Source organism: Hyperolius riggenbachi, chromosome 3, assembly GCF_040937935.1.
Source record: "Hyperolius riggenbachi isolate aHypRig1 chromosome 3, aHypRig1.pri, whole genome shotgun sequence".
NCBI classification, from domain to species: Eukaryota; Metazoa; Chordata; class Amphibia; order Anura; family Hyperoliidae; genus Hyperolius; species Hyperolius riggenbachi.
The window spans coordinates 315498313-315515872 of NC_090648.1; the positions used below are offsets into that span (position 1 = coordinate 315498313).

Sequence of the window (17560 nt, forward strand, 5' to 3'; positions counted from 1 at the left end):
ATTTGGCTGCAGTAGTAGTAGTAGTAATATTGTCAGATTTGACAAAAATGTCAGAAACATCTGATCTGCATCTGCGTGTTCCGGGTCTATGGTTCCAGGGGCTAAGCCATAGCCAAAGCAGTCATAGCAGCTGCTGTGGAGCCCTGGAGCAGAGGCAGAGCCCAATGGGTACTTGCACAAGAATGTAAATTGGCCATTTAACTCATATCCATTGGTTAGGGGCAGATGGCATTGTTTAACCCCCCTGGCGGTATGAGTTTTTTTTTTTTATTGTAGCATGTAGCTAGCCTAGCTCTAGCTACATGCTTCACCCCTCCCTGCGGCGTCCCCCCGTGTGCCCCGATTGCCGCCGGCGCCGCTTGCCCATAAGGAAATCCCGTTCTGAACGGGATTTCCTTGAGGGCTTCCCCCATCGCCATGGCGACGAACGGAGTGACGTCACCGACGTCGTGACGTCACAGGGAGTCCCTCTCCACCCCATAGCGCAGCCTGGCGCCGATTGGCCAGGCTGCGCAAGGGGTATGCGGGGGGGCCCTGTATCCGCAGCGGGTAGCGGCGCATCGGCGGCGGGTGGCGGTGATCAAACCAAACACGCAGCTAGCAAAGTGCTAGCTGCGTGTTTGAAAAAAAAATTATGTAAATCGGCCCAGCAGGGCCTGAGCGGCACCCTCCGGTGGCTTACCCCGTGTCACACACGGGGTTACCGCCAAGGAGGTTAAGAGTGCCTACATCTGAGGGCCCCATGGAAGTTTGCCTATGTGGCCCTGTGATCTTTCGCTACGCCACTGTATGGTTCAATGTAGTAAAGGCAGACAATCAGGCAGCTGGTATTTAAAAGGAAACAAATGTCAGCTTCCATATACCTTCAGGTTCCCTTTGAACAGTTACTTCAGATTGACTAACTAGGATATATATATATTATTTATTATTATTTTATGTAGTATGAAGTGATTTTATGTATTCAAGTGAATCATTTGCTTGTGGCTCAGGATGTGGTAACATTACAGGACTACACCTGGCTTGATACAGTCTGCAACATAGGAGAGAAAGTAGATTCTTGGCTGCCTACAGGAGTCAGAGCCATATTTTCAGGAATGTGGAAGAAGAGACTGCTGCTATCCCTCAGCAATGCATGGGTTAACCCTTCTAGAAAAGAAACATCCGACTGACAGGATGGGAATGAGAATATGCTGCTTTACAGCAGATGCTGAATACATGGCGCTCTACACCGCTCCCACTCTGAGCATGAATGAGTGTAGCAAGCAGGAGTAGCTCAGAGAGAAGGAGCTGGCTCCATCCTGCTCATCATCAGCCTTCCTTCCTCAGTGCAATGCTTTTAGCTACAGAGGAATCATCCCCATCAGACATCCAGAGCTGCAGGTTCCTGCCTTGCTGGAGTGGCAGCGTGGAGCTGTGTGACTGATACAGTGTCATTAGATGACACAGAGCTGATCTCTGCATCACAAGGAGGAATCAAATTGTGTCACTCCCCTCTGGGACTACCTCTCCCGTTCTACGCGCTAGGAATTCGTATGCTTGTGCTGCTGCTTCTGCAACATCTCTGAGTGAGGCTGTGTGTTATCAGCATTGCCGGTGGAAAGCAGCAAAGAAGAATGATAGCTGTCTCTTTCAAATGTCGTTGTCAAATCCTGCGGAGACTGGTAAAAGGTAGGCTGCGATTTCTTCTGCTCTCTCAGTGCCTGGCACCCTCTGTGCCTTTTCAGATGTGCTGGCTCATGCTTTTGACAAAAAAATATGCTTGTCCTAACAATTTACAGTCAAGCAGTAAAGCTCAGGTCCCTTGCAAGCCGTTCATGCCAAGGCCTTTTTGTCTTACCTTCAGTGTGGTCTGTAGGATTTTCTGTTACTTTTTCTGTGACATGATCCATCCATTTTACCTGTGGGCTCTTCTGGTTTTTCTTCATCAGTGACATTTTTCTCCTGGCATGCCATCTCCGTAAAGCAGCTAATCTTTTCCCTGCACTGCCGAATTTATTCTAGCGCTAATCCTTTTGTACAGATCAGAGCAAGTTCTGCACAAATAAGTTGGAATTCTATTCACTTGGTCTGTATGCAGAAACGCCAAGGTCTGGATAACTGCTCAAAAGTGTAGATGAGATATTAAGGCAAAGCTGGAGCACTTGTACCATAATGACTGATCAGGTGTTTTATTGCAGCTGTAGGTAGCTGTGATGAGAAAGGATGAACCTGTGACCCCTCATTCTCTGTTTAATCCATATATTTGCCGAAGTGATTCCAGTCATCCAAAAGGGAAGCTGGTAATTCCTATAGAGTCATCTGCTCCAGCTAATTTCCTTTCATTATTCGACAAGAATGCAATTTCTATGCATTAATGCTCGTGTTATAAAGGCAAAGTGGTAGAATTGGGTGTTTTACTCAGAAGGTAAGAAACTTTGTGTGTCTGATGGAGTTAAATAATGACAGGCTGTGCTAAGACTGTTGTAGCGTGCTTGCGATGGGGATATTTAGAAGCACTGCACGTCCATTTGTGCACCGAGCATTCTTATAACCTCTAATTAAGATTTCTGTGCTTGTAGTGGCAGCAAATAGGTTAATAACAATTGGAGCGTTTTGCTGGTACCTTTTGCAGAAGATTACTGTAGCATTCTGCAATCTATAGATGAAGGTCCATGCTGTATTGTAAGCTTGCACCTTTCTCCTACCTTGCCGGAGACAGTCAGTCATTCCTGTAATGCCAGGCTCTCTGCAGTGACCTGCTAATGATACTTTAATAAGATGGTTAGAAATCCTCTGGACAGTGTAGCCAGCTGAAAAGTGCCTGAATTCCATCATGTTTCATTACTATGTATATTCTGCTGGCATTCTTGAATTTTATGGAGTGGCTTCCTGATCATTTTGTGTGGTGTGTCGCTCCTCCAGCTTGCCTTGTTTGTAAGGAATAGGGATATTGATCGTGCAAAATGAGAGCTGCGTGATTTATATTTGCTTCCCAGCATCACCTAGGAAGAGGCAGGTATTCGGATAGTGGTGATGGACGCATTTTGACTATGTTAATGCATGAGGGTGCTCAGGGGATTTTTGTCCATGGTGTGCTATTTATGAGGCACTCTGTTATCTAAATGAGTTTTTAAACTGAAAGAAAATATTTAATTAGGCAGATACATGGAGCCAGGCATAGCACAGGTGGATATGTTGGCTCTGGTTGGGACCTTCTGGGTAGGACAAAGTGGTTCCATACAGGCTACTTTGAAGCAGAACAGGAAAGTCCAAATATGGATGTGTTTACAAAGTGTGAACACAAGATTATGGTTGTTAATTTTGTTATCACCGTGTAAGTGGGCGTTAGGAAAAAATAATTGCTAAATATATCTGTGTGAGCTTATTTTCACAGCTGATTGACTTAGTCAGATTTGTTTCATTTTTCACTACCTGGCATGCAATGTGTTTTCAAGAGGTTCCGGCTGGGTTGTTTATGAAAAACATGGCATTATAAAAGGTACTCACGTCTATGAAAAATAATGTCTGTGTCTGGACACTAAACTGGGTTGATTAGGTTACTTCTGTGGATCAAGTTATTTGGGTGCCACAGTCGGCAGACTGTTAGTCATTTGGGCACCTGGGGTTGATGTTAGGCTCTCTAGGTGTGTGTATGTGTGTGTGTGTGTGTGTGTGTGGGGGGGGGGGGGGGGGTTGAAGGTTAGGCCCCTACAGGGGGTAGGGCTTAGGCACACACACTGAAGGGTTGAGGTTAGGATAGGTGCTGGGTTATGCTTAATAAAGTATTGGTAATTTGAAATCGCCATATTTTACTGTTCAGCTGCACCACCCGGCGCCGCCGCAACAATTACTTTTATTATCTCTGGCCTTGTAGGTGGAATCATGCAAATGGCAATATTCTATCGTAACCCATAGTAACCAGAATGACTGTACATTACTGTTCTGTACAGTCTATTAGTGAATACATCCATTTATGGTTCATGTGTAATTAGGGCTCATAAACAACAACAAACAAAGCATAAAAAAGGTATGCTTTTATTTTATTTTTTACCCATGATTCTGTGTGTTTGCATCTTCATTTTAGTGGATCACACAGTCATTTGAATTTGACTGTATGCGTTTACACACAAAAAAAATGTATTCAGTAGTGCATCTGAAAAACTCAACACTTGCAAACCCATTGGTGGGAACGTTGGGAAATGTATTCCCAGTTTGCAAAAGGCATGCATGAAAATGCATGTACATGCATTTTGTGTATGCCAGCTATAATTCATACTGGTATATGTTATACAAACATTTGCCAGTACAACAGAATTTCCAAGAATAAGCTGCTTATAAGTTTTCCTTTATGCCCCTTTTATACTTGCATTGCAAGTGTGGGTTGCATTCCCCGGTTTTACCGCAGGGTAATGCACCGACAATGCAAGGCAATGGGGCCTATCACACTTAAGGCGTCAATGTTCTCCCCAGAAATTTTGTTTCAACCAGGTGGCATGAAAAAGTAGCCAAGTGTGGTGCAATGGGGGAATGCTGGGCCGGTGCAACTCTGCTTACAGCATAGGAGGAGGATGAGGAGATGAGCTGATATCAGCCAGGTGCTTTCCAAAATTAGCCGGATGGAGCAACCGGCTAAAAGAGCCTTTGGAGAACACTGGGCGTTGTGTTGCACAATAAGTGCCTGATTGGCTGCTGAGCCACCACAAAGTCAACAGCCCATCTTGTTACCATCGGACTTCTGCTGGGGCAGAAGTAATGCAAGTCAATGGGCAACACAGGAAAATTAAATGTGTTGTCGGCGGTGAGGCATGGCATGCATGTACGGAAGACAGGAATACGACAGGAAAACCTGAGAATCCCAGTGACGTATTTCCTGTCAGGAGTTTGTCAGTGGGTTTGGGCGCGGGGTAGGGGGGTGGGGTGCTATATTCCTGCGGCACCAAATCTGCCGCAGGGTTATATGAGTGACATTTTGTGTATTGCGATGGGGGTGGAGGATCGCACGGCAAACACACTGGCCTGGTGTAAAAAGCATGGAGTGATTCTTTTCACCAACCTTAACTCGAGCTCACAATCTAATATCCATAGCTTTTTTTCTACAGCATTTGGGGGGAAGCTAATTGATCTACCAGTTTGTTTTTGGAATGTGAAAGGAAGCCAAAGGGCCCAGAGAATACTCTGAAAAAAACTAGGGGAACATACAAACTTCATGCAGATAGCGTGTCTACTCGGAAATGAGCTTGGAATGCAGGGAAAGATATGCAGCTCCATGTCAAAAGCTATACTAATCTAAAATTAGTAATGTATGGCATTAGCAATCAGTTAGGTTGATACCATTTATTGGTTATCTTAATAGAATAAACATGGGCATCTAGGCAGCGGTCTTGTGGTTGCAGAGAAACATTTAACTGACACTCTAGGCTGTTGTGGGTTACTGGTTCATTTTTTTTAATGTACGTAAACACAGTGATTGCATTCTAATAATGTCATGTGAAAGCCAGGATTGACTGGCGTGTGTGAGATTTCTGGCAATGGTTGACGGACAGCTCTATCCATTTCCTGTCATTGGCATCAGGAATCAAGTGGGAGTGAAAATTTTAGCCATACTTGTCATGAACATGAACTGTTTATTCACATGGGGACACTTACAACAGTGAATGAGGAAACATCCCAGTTCATGCATGAGTGTATGAAGAGCAGGATACATCCCTTCTTGCATGGCGTCTGCTTATTTATGTTGTGTTATACATTAATGAATAATTTATTAGTTTGGGGTCTGTAGAGTTAGTGGTTCAGTTGTCTCATTCTTTCATCTACACAGTACAACAACTTGTCGGTAGATGTTCAAACACTGTGTATGACCACCACAAGCAGAAGAAATAAAATGGTTATTTGGGTTAGTGGTATCAATTAAATTCTGTTAAAGTCTTACAAGCAAAAACAAATGTAATATCTGTTAAAACCTAGATCTGTAGTTTTCAGTCTGTGAATACGCTGTCTTTACTCAATCCCTTAGTGAAATCACACATAAGTACAGTAACCTGAAGGTTTCTTAAGGAGGAACTCCAATGAAAAAAGCATGAAGCGGCCAGCATAGAAGGAGTGTGCTGTGTGCAGAACGGAGAGGGAAGGGCTAGGCTGGGTTTACAAATCAGTAAGTCCAGTTAAGCTTTTGAAACTTGGCAGCACTTTGTTGGTGAGAGAAGCTTGCTAAGCTAAGATGGTTTGGTTGTATGCTGGTGGTTCTTAAACTGGGTACTGCAGCACCATTGAGTGTCTGCATGCCATTTTAGTGGCGCCCCAACTCCCCTCCCACTGTAAAGAGTGGCATATGCAGAGGAGTATGTTTGGTGGCTATACCTACACACTCCTGCACAACTTTTTCCTATCTAGTATGAGCACTGCCATTCGTCTGAATGAGACTGCTCATTAGTCATGTGATGGAGCAATCCTAGGACGACTTAAGAAACTGATGGGTGCATCCAAACAGGATTATAACTACCCAGCATTCTCTGCAAGAGTTGCTCTGAGGGCATGGTGGGAAGAGTGGTCAGGGAATTATTGGGGCAGTGTAATAGTGGGGCAATATGGGATAACACTATAAAAAAGGACAATGCCATAACAATGGGGACACTACAGTAAAGCTAGCACTATGGGATGCACTATAATAATGGACGCTCTAAAAGTGGTATGAAAATTGAGGCAAGATAATGGTAGGTACTGTTGCATTGGGTACAATCAGGGACACTATAAGGAATGGAACTCTATGGGTGGCATTTTACTGAGAGGAGCACTATAATAGGGAACACAAATGGAGAACCAGATAATACATTGCAGAAACCTGGACATTGATGGGAGTTACAGGAATGCTATAACAATCTTTGGTAGGTGCAGGGTACTGAAGATGTGGGAGATAATAGGCAGACACCACAAAATTGATGTCAGTTGTGTGTGGCCATGCTCACTTCTGCCTACACCCAGGTGTGCCTAGGGAAAATTACGAAGATGCTGGAGGAGCTATGACCTGTAGAGTCCGCTGGGCGGACGTTCTGCTGACAGTAACACGCGAGTACACGCTGTCTGCAGACTGATAAGACAGGCCAAGAAAACATCCCCCACACCATTACACCACCACCAGCCTGCACAGTGGTAACAAGGCATGATGGATTCATGTTCTCATTCTGTTTATGCCAAATTCTGACTCTATCGAGACTCATCAGACCAGGCAACATTTTTCCAGTCTTTAACTGTCCAATTTTGGTGAGCTTGTGCAAATTGTAGCCTCTTTTTCCTATTTGTAGTGGAGATGAGTGGTACCCGGTGGGGTCTTCTGCTGTTGTAGCTTATCCGCCTCAAGGTTGTGCTTGTTGTGGCTTCACAAATGCTTTGCTGCATTCCTTGGTTGTAAACGAGTGGTTATTTCAGTCAACATTGCTCTTCTATCAGCTTGAATCAGTCGGCCCATTGTCCTCTGACCTCTAGCATCAACAAGGCATTTGCACCCACAGGACTGCTGCATACTGGACGTTTTTCCCTTTTCACACCATTTTTTGTAAACCCTAGAAATGGTTGTGCATGAAAATCCCTGTAACTGAGCAGATTGTGAAATACTCAGACCGGCCCATCCGGCACCAACAACCATGCCACGCTCAAAATTGCTTAAATCGCCTTTCTTTCCCATTCTGACATTCAGTTTGGAGTTCAGGAGATGTCTTGACCAGGACCACACCCCTAAATGCATTGAAGCAACTGCCATGTGATTGGTTGATTACATAACTGCATTAATGAGAAATTGAACAGGTGTTCCTAATAATACTTTAGGGGAGTGTATATGTTATAGCTAAAACACACACATAGTGCAGCAATATATCTACAGTGGGTTGCAAAAGTATTCGGCCCCCTTGAAGTTTTCCACATTTTGTCACATTACTGTCACAAACATGCATCAATTTTATTGGAATTCCATGTGAAAGACCAATACAAAGTGGTGTACACGTGAGAAGTGGATCGAAAATCATACATCATTCCAAACATTTTTTACAAATAAATAACTGCAAAGTGGGATGTGCGTAATTATTCGGCCCCCTGAGTCAATACTTTGTAGAACCACCTTTTGCTGCAATTACAGCTGCCAGTCTTTTAGGGTATGTCTCTACCAGCTTTGCACATCTAGAGACTGAAATCCTTGCCCATTTTTCTTTGCAAAACAGCTCCAGCTCAGTCAGATTAGATGGACAGCGTTTGTGAACAGCAGTTTTCAGATCTTGCCACAGATTATCGATTGGATTTAGATCTGGACTTTGACTGGGCCATTCTAACGCATAGATATGTTTTAAACCATTCCATTGTTGCCCTGGCTTTATGTTTAGGGTCATTGCCCTGCTGGAAGGTGAACCTCCGCCCCAGTCTCAAGTCTTTTGCAGTCTCCAAGAGGTTTTCTTCCAAGTTTGCCCTGTATTTGGCTCCATCCATCTTCCCATCAACTCTGACCAGCTCCCCTGTCCCTGCTGAAGAGATGCACCCCCGAGCATGATGCTGCCACCACCATATTTGACAGTGGAGATGGTGCATTCTGAGTGATGTGCAGTGTTAGTTTTCCGCCACACATAGCGTTTTGCATTTTGGCCAAAAAGTTCAATTTTGGTCTCATCTGACCAGAGCACCTTCTTCCACATTTTTGCTGTGTCCCCCACATGGCTTGTGGCAAACTGCAAATGGGGCTTCTCATGCTTTTCTGTTAACAATGCCTTTCTTCTAGCCACTCTTCCATAAAGGCCAACTTTGTACAGTGCATGACTAATAGTTGTCCTATGGACAGAGTCTCCCACCTGAGCTGTAGATCTCTGCAGCTCGTCCAGAGTCAAGATAGGCCTCTTGACTGCATTTCTGATCAGCGCTCTCCTTGTTCGGCCTGTGAGTTTAGGTGGATGGACTTGTCTTGGTAGGTGTACAGTTGTGCCATACTCCTTCCATTTCTGAATGATCGCTTGAACAGTGCTCCGTGGGATGTTCAAGGCTTTGGAAATCTTTCTGTAGCCTAAGCCTGCTTTAAATTTCTCAATAACTTGATCCCTGACCTGTCTTGTGTGTTCTTTGGACTTCACGGTGTTGTTGCTCCCAATATTCTCTTAGACAACCTCTGAGGCCCTCACAGAGCAGCTGTATTTGCACTGACATTAGATTACACACAGGTGCACTCTATTTAGTCATTAGCACTCATCAGGCAATGTCTATAGGCAACTGACTGCAATCAGATCAAAGGGGGCCGAATAATTATGCACACCCCACTTTGCAGTTATTTATTTGTAAAAAATGTTTGGAATCATGTATGGTTTTCGTTCCACTTCTCATGTGTACACCACTTTGTGTTGGTCTTTCACGTGGATTTCCAATAAAATTTAATCATGTTTGTGGCAGTAATGTGACAAAATGTGGAAAACTTCAAGGGGGCCGAATACTTTTGCAAGCTACTGTATCTATCTATATTTATATATATTTTTTGAAAGGTAAAAACACTTACAAGATTGCCTCAGCAAGCAAGCAAGCTAGCATATCTCAAGCCTCTGCTCGTTTAATGCAGGGCTGTGGAGTCGGTCCAAAAATCCACCGACTCCGACTCCTCAGTTTAGGATTCCTCCGACTCCACGACTCCGACTCCTCTAATTTGCATATTACAATTTTGTTGATTAAAAGTATGTAACATGAAATTCGTCTCTTAACTGCCAACGCTTAGGAATTTTACAAGACAACTGAAGTGAGAAGGATATGTAGACTACTATATTTATTCCCTTTAGACTAAAACTAGTCCTTGGTAAGAGTACTTGTAAAAGGTACAAACCGGAACAAAGAACATCTATCAGGCCCTAGGCAATGTAAGTGTGGGTACATGTAAGAATGATGTGCAGGTACTCTGCAGGGGAATGAGGAGATTGTAAACAGACAACACCTCTGTGTTCAATGTGGACAGCATTCTCAGTGGATTCCTGCAGCTCTGTGGGGAGTGCATATGTAGAGTATAGTACTATACATACCTGGGGCTTCCTCCAGCCGCCTTCAGGATAATCAGTCCCTGTATGTCCTCCTCCACCACCTGGATCTTCTGCTATGAGTCCAGGTACTTGAGCCAGTCAGGCGTAGTGCGCATGCACACACTCCGCCGCCAGGAGCATACTACACCTGTGCAGCACTATTGCGCAGGTGCAGAATGTTCCTGGCTGTGGGAGCGGCATGCGGCCGGACAGCGCTGACTGGCTGAATTACCAGGACTCATAGCAGAAGATCCGGGTGGTGGAGGACAGCGAGGGACTGATTAGCCTGAAGGGGGCTGGAGGAAGCCCCAGGTATGTATAAAACTTTACTTTTCATCCGTTTCAGTTACCCTTTAATTTGTAGTCACCAAACCATATCATAACATATCACATTATTTGATTTCATCAGCAAAGGGAATGCATACATTTGCATAAATCAGCATCAATGCAGAATTATTTCCATCTCGTTGACCATCTCTATTAGTGACACAGCTACACATCAGGCTTTAGTCTTACAGCATAGATGTGATTTAGTATATATAAGAGATTCCTGTGTACACATCATATATACAGTCACAATCAGATATGTATATCTGACCTTAAAAATACGGGGACTGCTTTATTGAAGCAGCACAAGTAACTAATTTTGACTGCTTTATTTCATTTTTGTGGACTAAGCACAGCTATTACTGTATATATACTGTATATATACATTATTTTTAATGACTATTATCTGAGAAATAGAACATTTTATCATATTTTCTATTTTAATTACAGTTACAAATTCATTAGGAGTCGGAGTCGGTGCATTTTTTCCCGACTCCGACTCCAGGCACCCAAAATTGCCCGACTCCACGACTCCGACTCCACAGCCCTGGTTTAATGTTGGCATTGGCGTCTCCCTCCCAGCACTGGGGCCACCGGGGAAAGGCAGGGTTTGGATATGCCAAAACATGTTGTGACCTCACTAGTACACAGAAGTTGATTGAAGCCCCTGCACCATCAAAACTGCTTCACCGCTGGCCACAGTGCTAGATGAGAGATACCAATAATAACAAGCAGAGGCTGGAGATATGCTTGCATGCTTAATGTTTTTAACCTTCTTTACGAAAGTCAATAAAAAGTAATGCACTATTGGAGCTCAACTACTTTTTCAATTGCTTTACAGTATTCTCACCTCACAGGTTAAATTCCTGGACTGGACACATAAAGTTGGCATATTAAACCAATATCTTTGTGTCTCTGAGCCCTCAGATTTCCTCCCACATCCCAAAAGTTAATTTGAGTTGAAGTCAGTTTGTTCGCCTCAAAAAAATCACAGCCCTTTATATTATCAATCTGATGGGGATTAGATTGTGATTTCCTCTGAGGGACGCTGTGACATGACTGTGTGCTGTAAGGCGCTGTTAAAGATGTCAGCGGTCTAAAAATAATCTAGTAATAATAATAATATGGATAACTGGTTAGGTAGGTTGCAATAATATTAGGGGCATCATGTTATCAAACTAAATATAGAAGGTAATAAAGTTAATGGATGTAAGGAACTTATTTTTATTTCAATATAATTTTACTATTTTGGAAAAGTGCTCATTTTTTTATCATTAGTTATTTGGTAAAAAAAAATCCAAAGTCTCATTTATAACATTAAAATTGTCACAATCTTTAAAATTGTAACTTAAATTTACATGCATTTGTTATCTAATGGCTTATCAGCATCTCCTCTATCCAACTTTGTATGCATTTTACAGACCATGTTGTATTCATTTGCACCAATATCCATTTTGCTATATTTTGCAGAAATGTTTTGTAAAAGATCTGCACAGATATGGGGCTGGGATTACAAAATCAGTAATATTTGAATTATGTAGGTCTACATCTTTCAAAAAAAAAAATCTAATCTGGGGTGTGTACATAAGGTTCCATGTATGTAATGTGCATTTTGTTTATAAATTCAAGTGAAGAATGTTAATGTTAGATTAGTATTTTTGGCTTTAATATAAGAGTATGATTGGTCTAGCAATTTGAACTGTGGTCACAGTTTTCCAAATGCAGCATGTTCTACTCTGAACAGGACACCAGGCAACTGGTATTGTTTAAAATGAAACAATTATGGCAGCCTCCACATTCCTCTCACTTCAGATGCCCTTTAATTACAACATGTAGGTATCTGTTACTTCAGATCTCCACAATGAATGGTGCCTCGGTTAAGCCACTATAAAGGTTCTCCAATTAAGGTGCAGACCAATCTAATGAAATCCATAACCAGGTAGAAGCTTATGTCTTAAAATGCTGCAAGTGACTGTCTGCGGGGTTGGTAGCTCGCACTGCTTTTCATGCAAGCCTTCCTTTTGAATTCCTGAAACACTTCAGTGCATGATGTAACCCAGCTAGAGTTATGTCAGCTTTGTAACTGTTTGCTAGGCAAGCATGGACAGTCTGTTTAGCATTGTGGGCTACAGCATGAAGAACCTTCAGTACAGCCTGATCTGCACCCGACCTAGGACAATGTAATATACAGTCCTGTGTGTATATATATATATATATATATATATATATATATATATATATATATATATATATATATGCACAATATACATATATATATACAGTGAATGCACAACTAGGTCAGACAGGGCCTATATATTGCATAGATGGGCTCTACAGTTTGCCATCATTAAGAACATAATTTACATAGTTTGAGTTTGTAGAGCAAGCAGTTGTTGTTTTCCCACTGTTTATAAAACCGCCCACGCCTCACTGTTTCCATTCTCCCGTATATTAATGAACTTGTCAGCCTCCAAGTTCGTGAAAGGTGAACTGCTCTGAATATTTGGCAGAGTTATGAGATGGGGAGGTGTTTCTTATGCCAAATGAATGTGAAAAGAACCTTTCTTTTGTTTTATTAGAATTGTAAGATCTTTAGTTTATTCTGCAAATGAAACGCACAAAACAATGAATTTGTAATAATATTTGATACTGAAAGCCAAATTTAACTTTTTATCTTCTTTTTGCAATCGTTTAAAGCCCAACTCTACAAAATGCAGTATGTTAGCTTTGGATTGTTTGCAAAAAAAATTATCCTGGGTTTTACTGCTGTCTGTCCCCATTGGGTAGACCTTCACTTCACCACTTCTCCCTGCTTCACTGATGGACTTCTTTGGTTTTATGTATGTGTGTAGCTTCATCCCCTGCTCACCCATATGTCTCTGAGTCCAGCCTCTCCTTCAGTGCATAAGCTGATGAAGAATGGTCAAGTGGTTGAGGATGTGGCCATAGTTAGATCTTGGTGTAAAAAGACAACTTGCAGAAAACTTCCTTAAAGACCTGTCAGAGTTTCTACAGATTTGTTTTTGAAAACAAAATATACCAAGGCTGAAAAGAATGCAGCTTTACAATTCGTGAGCATTTTGTCAAGTTTAACAGAAGATCACAATAAAGCATATGGACACTTTCTGTGCATACAGTAAGACCTTGGATTGTAAGTAACTTGGTTTAAGAGCGCTTTTATGGAATTTAGACTTTATAAGCAACGTCTTAATAGTCAAGCAAAGAACATATACTGTATACAATGAACAGAGGCGCCAAAAGTATAAGATTAGATTAAATGAGCTTAAAAACCAACTTAAATGGCAAAATTGAAGGAGGAAGTGGTGGTCTTACCTCCCTCAAGCAGACACGACAACGACTGCGATTCAGACAGTCAAACACATTTATTAGGAACTCCAAAAAGAAATGCAACACGTTTCGCAGGTTCAACCCCGCTTCATCAGGCAATATAGGGAGGAGTATCAAACAATCTGCACAAGGATTCAAGTTAAGCGCCTCTGTCAAGTTAAGCGCCTTGGTGGAGGGTTGCTACCCTTTCTTCCTGTCTACAGAGAGCGACTTCTTAATCCTGAGTGGGGTCAGGACAATCTCCCCACCTGCCTTTATAGTGGTTGCCTGCTGGTGACCTTGACTTGTGAGTATCTAGCAATACAAACTTATTGCCACCTTGTCCAGTACGAATTACACTATTGGGGCTTTTGGTGTTCCCTGTTTTTATATACTGTACATGTGTCACGTCATCACAACTGAAGCGATTGTTTTTCTTCTACCACTTAATTGTACTTACCTGAGTGTATTAACTGCACAGTGTCACATTTCCATGAAATCCTCAAAAGTAGGCAACGCAACTTTCATTGGGTGAGTTCCTTGCTAATGCCAAACACAAAAAAGGTTGGGATGAGCCAACAGATGGCAAGGATTCTGTTTTTTTATTTACTTTATACAGTACAGTATTTTATATTAAATATTCTTTTATAAATGTTTTTGGACTGTGCAACAAACAAATCATCTCAATTCAGTTCCCATCAATTCTTCAATTTGCTTTGATATGAGAATGCTTTGGATTACAAGCATGTCTCCGAACGAATAATGTTCACAAACCAAGGTTCTACTGTATGTATGTGTAGCCCCGTTTTCCTTACCCACTATACAATGCATGTGGAAAAGGGACACACTGCAAATATGATGCATCAAAAAATGTTTGGACAGTTTCAAATTCTTACATTGTTTAAATTCAAATGCTCGGCTACTTCACACTGATGGCGTTAGGTCAAGAGTGGGCGTTTCAGAGCTTCTTGACAGTCACTCAGTTACACCAAGTGTGGAGAACAACCAACAACTGGTTAATCTAAACTTAAAACTAGTTCAGCGCAGAGTATGGATTCCAAGCCTTTACCATTTATCCCTCCCGTTTTTGGTCCACCTCTCTATGCTTGTGCCAAGCAGACAGGTTTCCAGCAGCCACAGATTGCTGTACAATCCTACTTAGGAGCTAGATGCCACCATTTCTTAAAGGATACCTGAGGTGAGAGGTATATAGAGGCTGCCATATTTATTTCCTTTTAAACAATACCAGTTGCCCGGCAGTCTTTCTGACCGTGTGTGTCTAATGTTTTTAGCCATAGATTCTGAACAGGCATGATCAGCAGATCAGGGTTTTGACTCACGGTACTTATGCCAGAAGATCAACAGGGTTTCCAGGCAACTGGCATGGTTTACGTGGAAATAAATATGGCAGCCTCCATATCTCTCTCACTTTAGGTTCTCTTTAAGCAAGCGGTACTGAACCCTGCCCCCTAGACGCACCCAAACTCTCTGCTTTCTTTATCATGGATGCCGGGCAGCTGGAAAGGCCTCCTGTTTGTACAATAGCCAGAGACTCCTAGTGGTCCAGTATGAGTGCTGCATTGAGCAATACAACATTAGCAGAGGAAGAGGTTGGAATAACTCTCAATTGGACTTCTTTTGAGATCTAATTGAATGAGTTAAGGTGGTACATAATCTCTACTTCCTTATCAGTTTACGTTCACAGAGTGATCATTGGCCAAATCGGGTAAATATGAACCCCATGTATGATAATTTAGACAGGATAATGCAGTTATCATTTATCCAGGGATGTGTTACTTATGTAGTTTAATAATTTATTATACATTTTCAGATTTTTGTATCTGATACCTAATAATTTGTCAGGGTCCTGTTTATCTCAGCATCAGTGATTGGTGTGGGCACTCCCAGGGTGTGGAGTCTGAGTGAGCACATATCTTCACCAGCGCACCCCACAAGATGGAGGATTACTAATGGGCAACAGACTACTTTGCTGCCTGGTGCCCCCCAGGTCATGATCCCTAACACTGCCCCACCAGAGACCAGGAGAACAGGAGGGGTCAACCTTGCTGAGAGGGAAGGAGGAAGAGGACAGAACTGGAGTGACTGAACTGATTGGCAACTGAATGGGATAACAGGACAGACTGATATAAGGAACAGCATGAATCCACGCCGAGGCTGTGACTATTGACGTGACTACAGAACCTGACAGTTATAAAAGGCCTTAAGGCTAGAGATGGCCCGAACGGCTCGCCTGTGAACTGATCCCGGCGAACTTCCGGGGTTTGCGATCGCACTGTGGAGAACCGCAAACTTTTCCGGAAGTTTGGTTCGCCCCCATAGTGCATCATGAGGGTCAACTTTGACCCTCGACATCAGTCAGCAGGCACATTGTAGCCAATTAGGCTACACTCCCTCCTGGAGCCCCCCCCCCCCTTACAAAAGGCAGTCAGCGTCAGGCTTTTCACTCACTCGTGTGCCTGCAGTAATTAGTGAAGGGATAGCTGCTGCAGACTCTCATAGGGAAAGCTTAGTTAGGCTCTTGTAGGCTTCTTAGCTTGCTCCTTGCTGATTCTTATTGCTAAAAAAGCACCCCACAACAGCTCTTTTGAGAGCTAATCTTATTCTTGCACGAGTGCACGCAGTGTGATATACCACTCCGTGCATAGCTGTTAACTGCACCTGTGTGTCTGCACATTGTATTAGTCAAGCCGGTGCATGCCTTTCACTTCATCCCCCCAATATGGACAAAACAAAAGGCAGAGGCAGGCCTCCTGGCAGGTCTGTTTGAGGTTGCGCTGTCGTGATTTTGTGCAGCCCTCGACCAAAGTAAAGTGTTCAGAAGAAGGCACGTGCCATCAACCCCCAATATTTTCAGGATGTAGTTGACTATTTAACACTGAACACCTCATCTTTCTTAGCTTCCGCACGGAAGCGTGACATATCTTCCTCCTCCTGCTCTGATTCTGGCACCCCACTTAACACTCAGTCGGCCGCCACCACCAAAGTGCCATCGCCCCAGGGCTCAGCGGCGTGGAAATTTTTGTGGGTGTCTGAGGGCAATGCCATCTGTGCTCTCTGCCACCGAAAATTGAGCCGTGGAAAGACCAAGAAACGCTTTGGGACAACTACCTTATAAAGGTACATGATTACAAAGCACAAACTGCAAAGGGATGACCACCTGAGGAAAAGCAGCACACAAAAGCAAAGCCACACACCGCAGTGGAAGATACCAGGTCGCAATTTTTGCTCAAAAAAGGCGATACCTAAACTGTACCGTGATGTTGAAAGGCAAGTGGTGACATCTCTGGCACACAGCGTTGGGTCAAGGGTCCATCTGACCACGGATGCCTGGTCTGCAAAGCACGCTCAGGCCTGCCCGAACACTAAATCAGTCCCCACACACAGCATCTCTGCCTGCACGCCCTGTGACTGCCTGCCCTAAGACTAAGTTGCTCCCCACACAGTATCTCTGCCCGCAGGCCGGTTGACTGCCTTCTCCGCCACCACCAACAGGGTGCAGGACTCCAGGTGGATTCCTGAATTTTTAAGGCCGCTGCTAGCAGCAGCTGCTATAATAATTTTTGTGGTGCGTGTACATGCCTACCTAATTTTTCTGTCTGCACTGCAGCTGCAACAACAAAACAAAAGGCATGTACATGTGCCAATTCCCCTTCGTGTTCATTACCTTGACACGGTGAAGGGGCTTGCGTATCACAATGAAGCAATGACCACCGGCTATGTGAGTGTCTCGGGGCGGGGGGCACACCCAAGATAATAAGGTCGTTGCTTCATTGTGGACAGACCAAATTTGATCAGCTGGACAGTCACTGTTCTGTCATTCAGCTACCTCAGCCCGGCGACCATATGGGCTGGAAAGCCGCCATCACCTGCACTCTTGTCAG

The 17560-nt window shown here is 43.3% G+C and overlaps 1 protein-coding gene and 1 long non-coding RNA gene across 11 annotated transcripts in view; one reads left to right on the top strand and one right to left on the bottom strand.

Moving 5' to 3' along the window:
* The window catches only part of LOC137563794 (uncharacterized), a 44284-nt gene extending 30080 nt beyond the window's left edge, over positions 1-14204 (bottom strand). The window contains exon 1 of the long non-coding RNA XR_011030442.1: positions 14119-14204. This is a non-coding gene — a long non-coding RNA (uncharacterized lncRNA). The remainder of the gene's footprint in view (positions 1-14118) is intronic.
* The window catches only part of GRIP1 (glutamate receptor interacting protein 1), a 799607-nt gene that overhangs the window by 443391 nt on the left and 338656 nt on the right, over positions 1-17560 (top strand). Inside the window, exon 1 of one of the 10 annotated variants that reach the window (XM_068276728.1) lies at positions 1539-1668. The exons of the other annotated variants lie outside the window; for them this stretch is intronic. Coding sequence (XP_068132829.1) covers positions 1614-1668 — 55 coding nt within the window. The 5' untranslated portion in view covers positions 1539-1613. Of the gene's footprint in view, positions 1-1538; positions 1669-17560 lie in introns of those variants that run through there. 10 annotated transcript variants of the gene reach the window in all.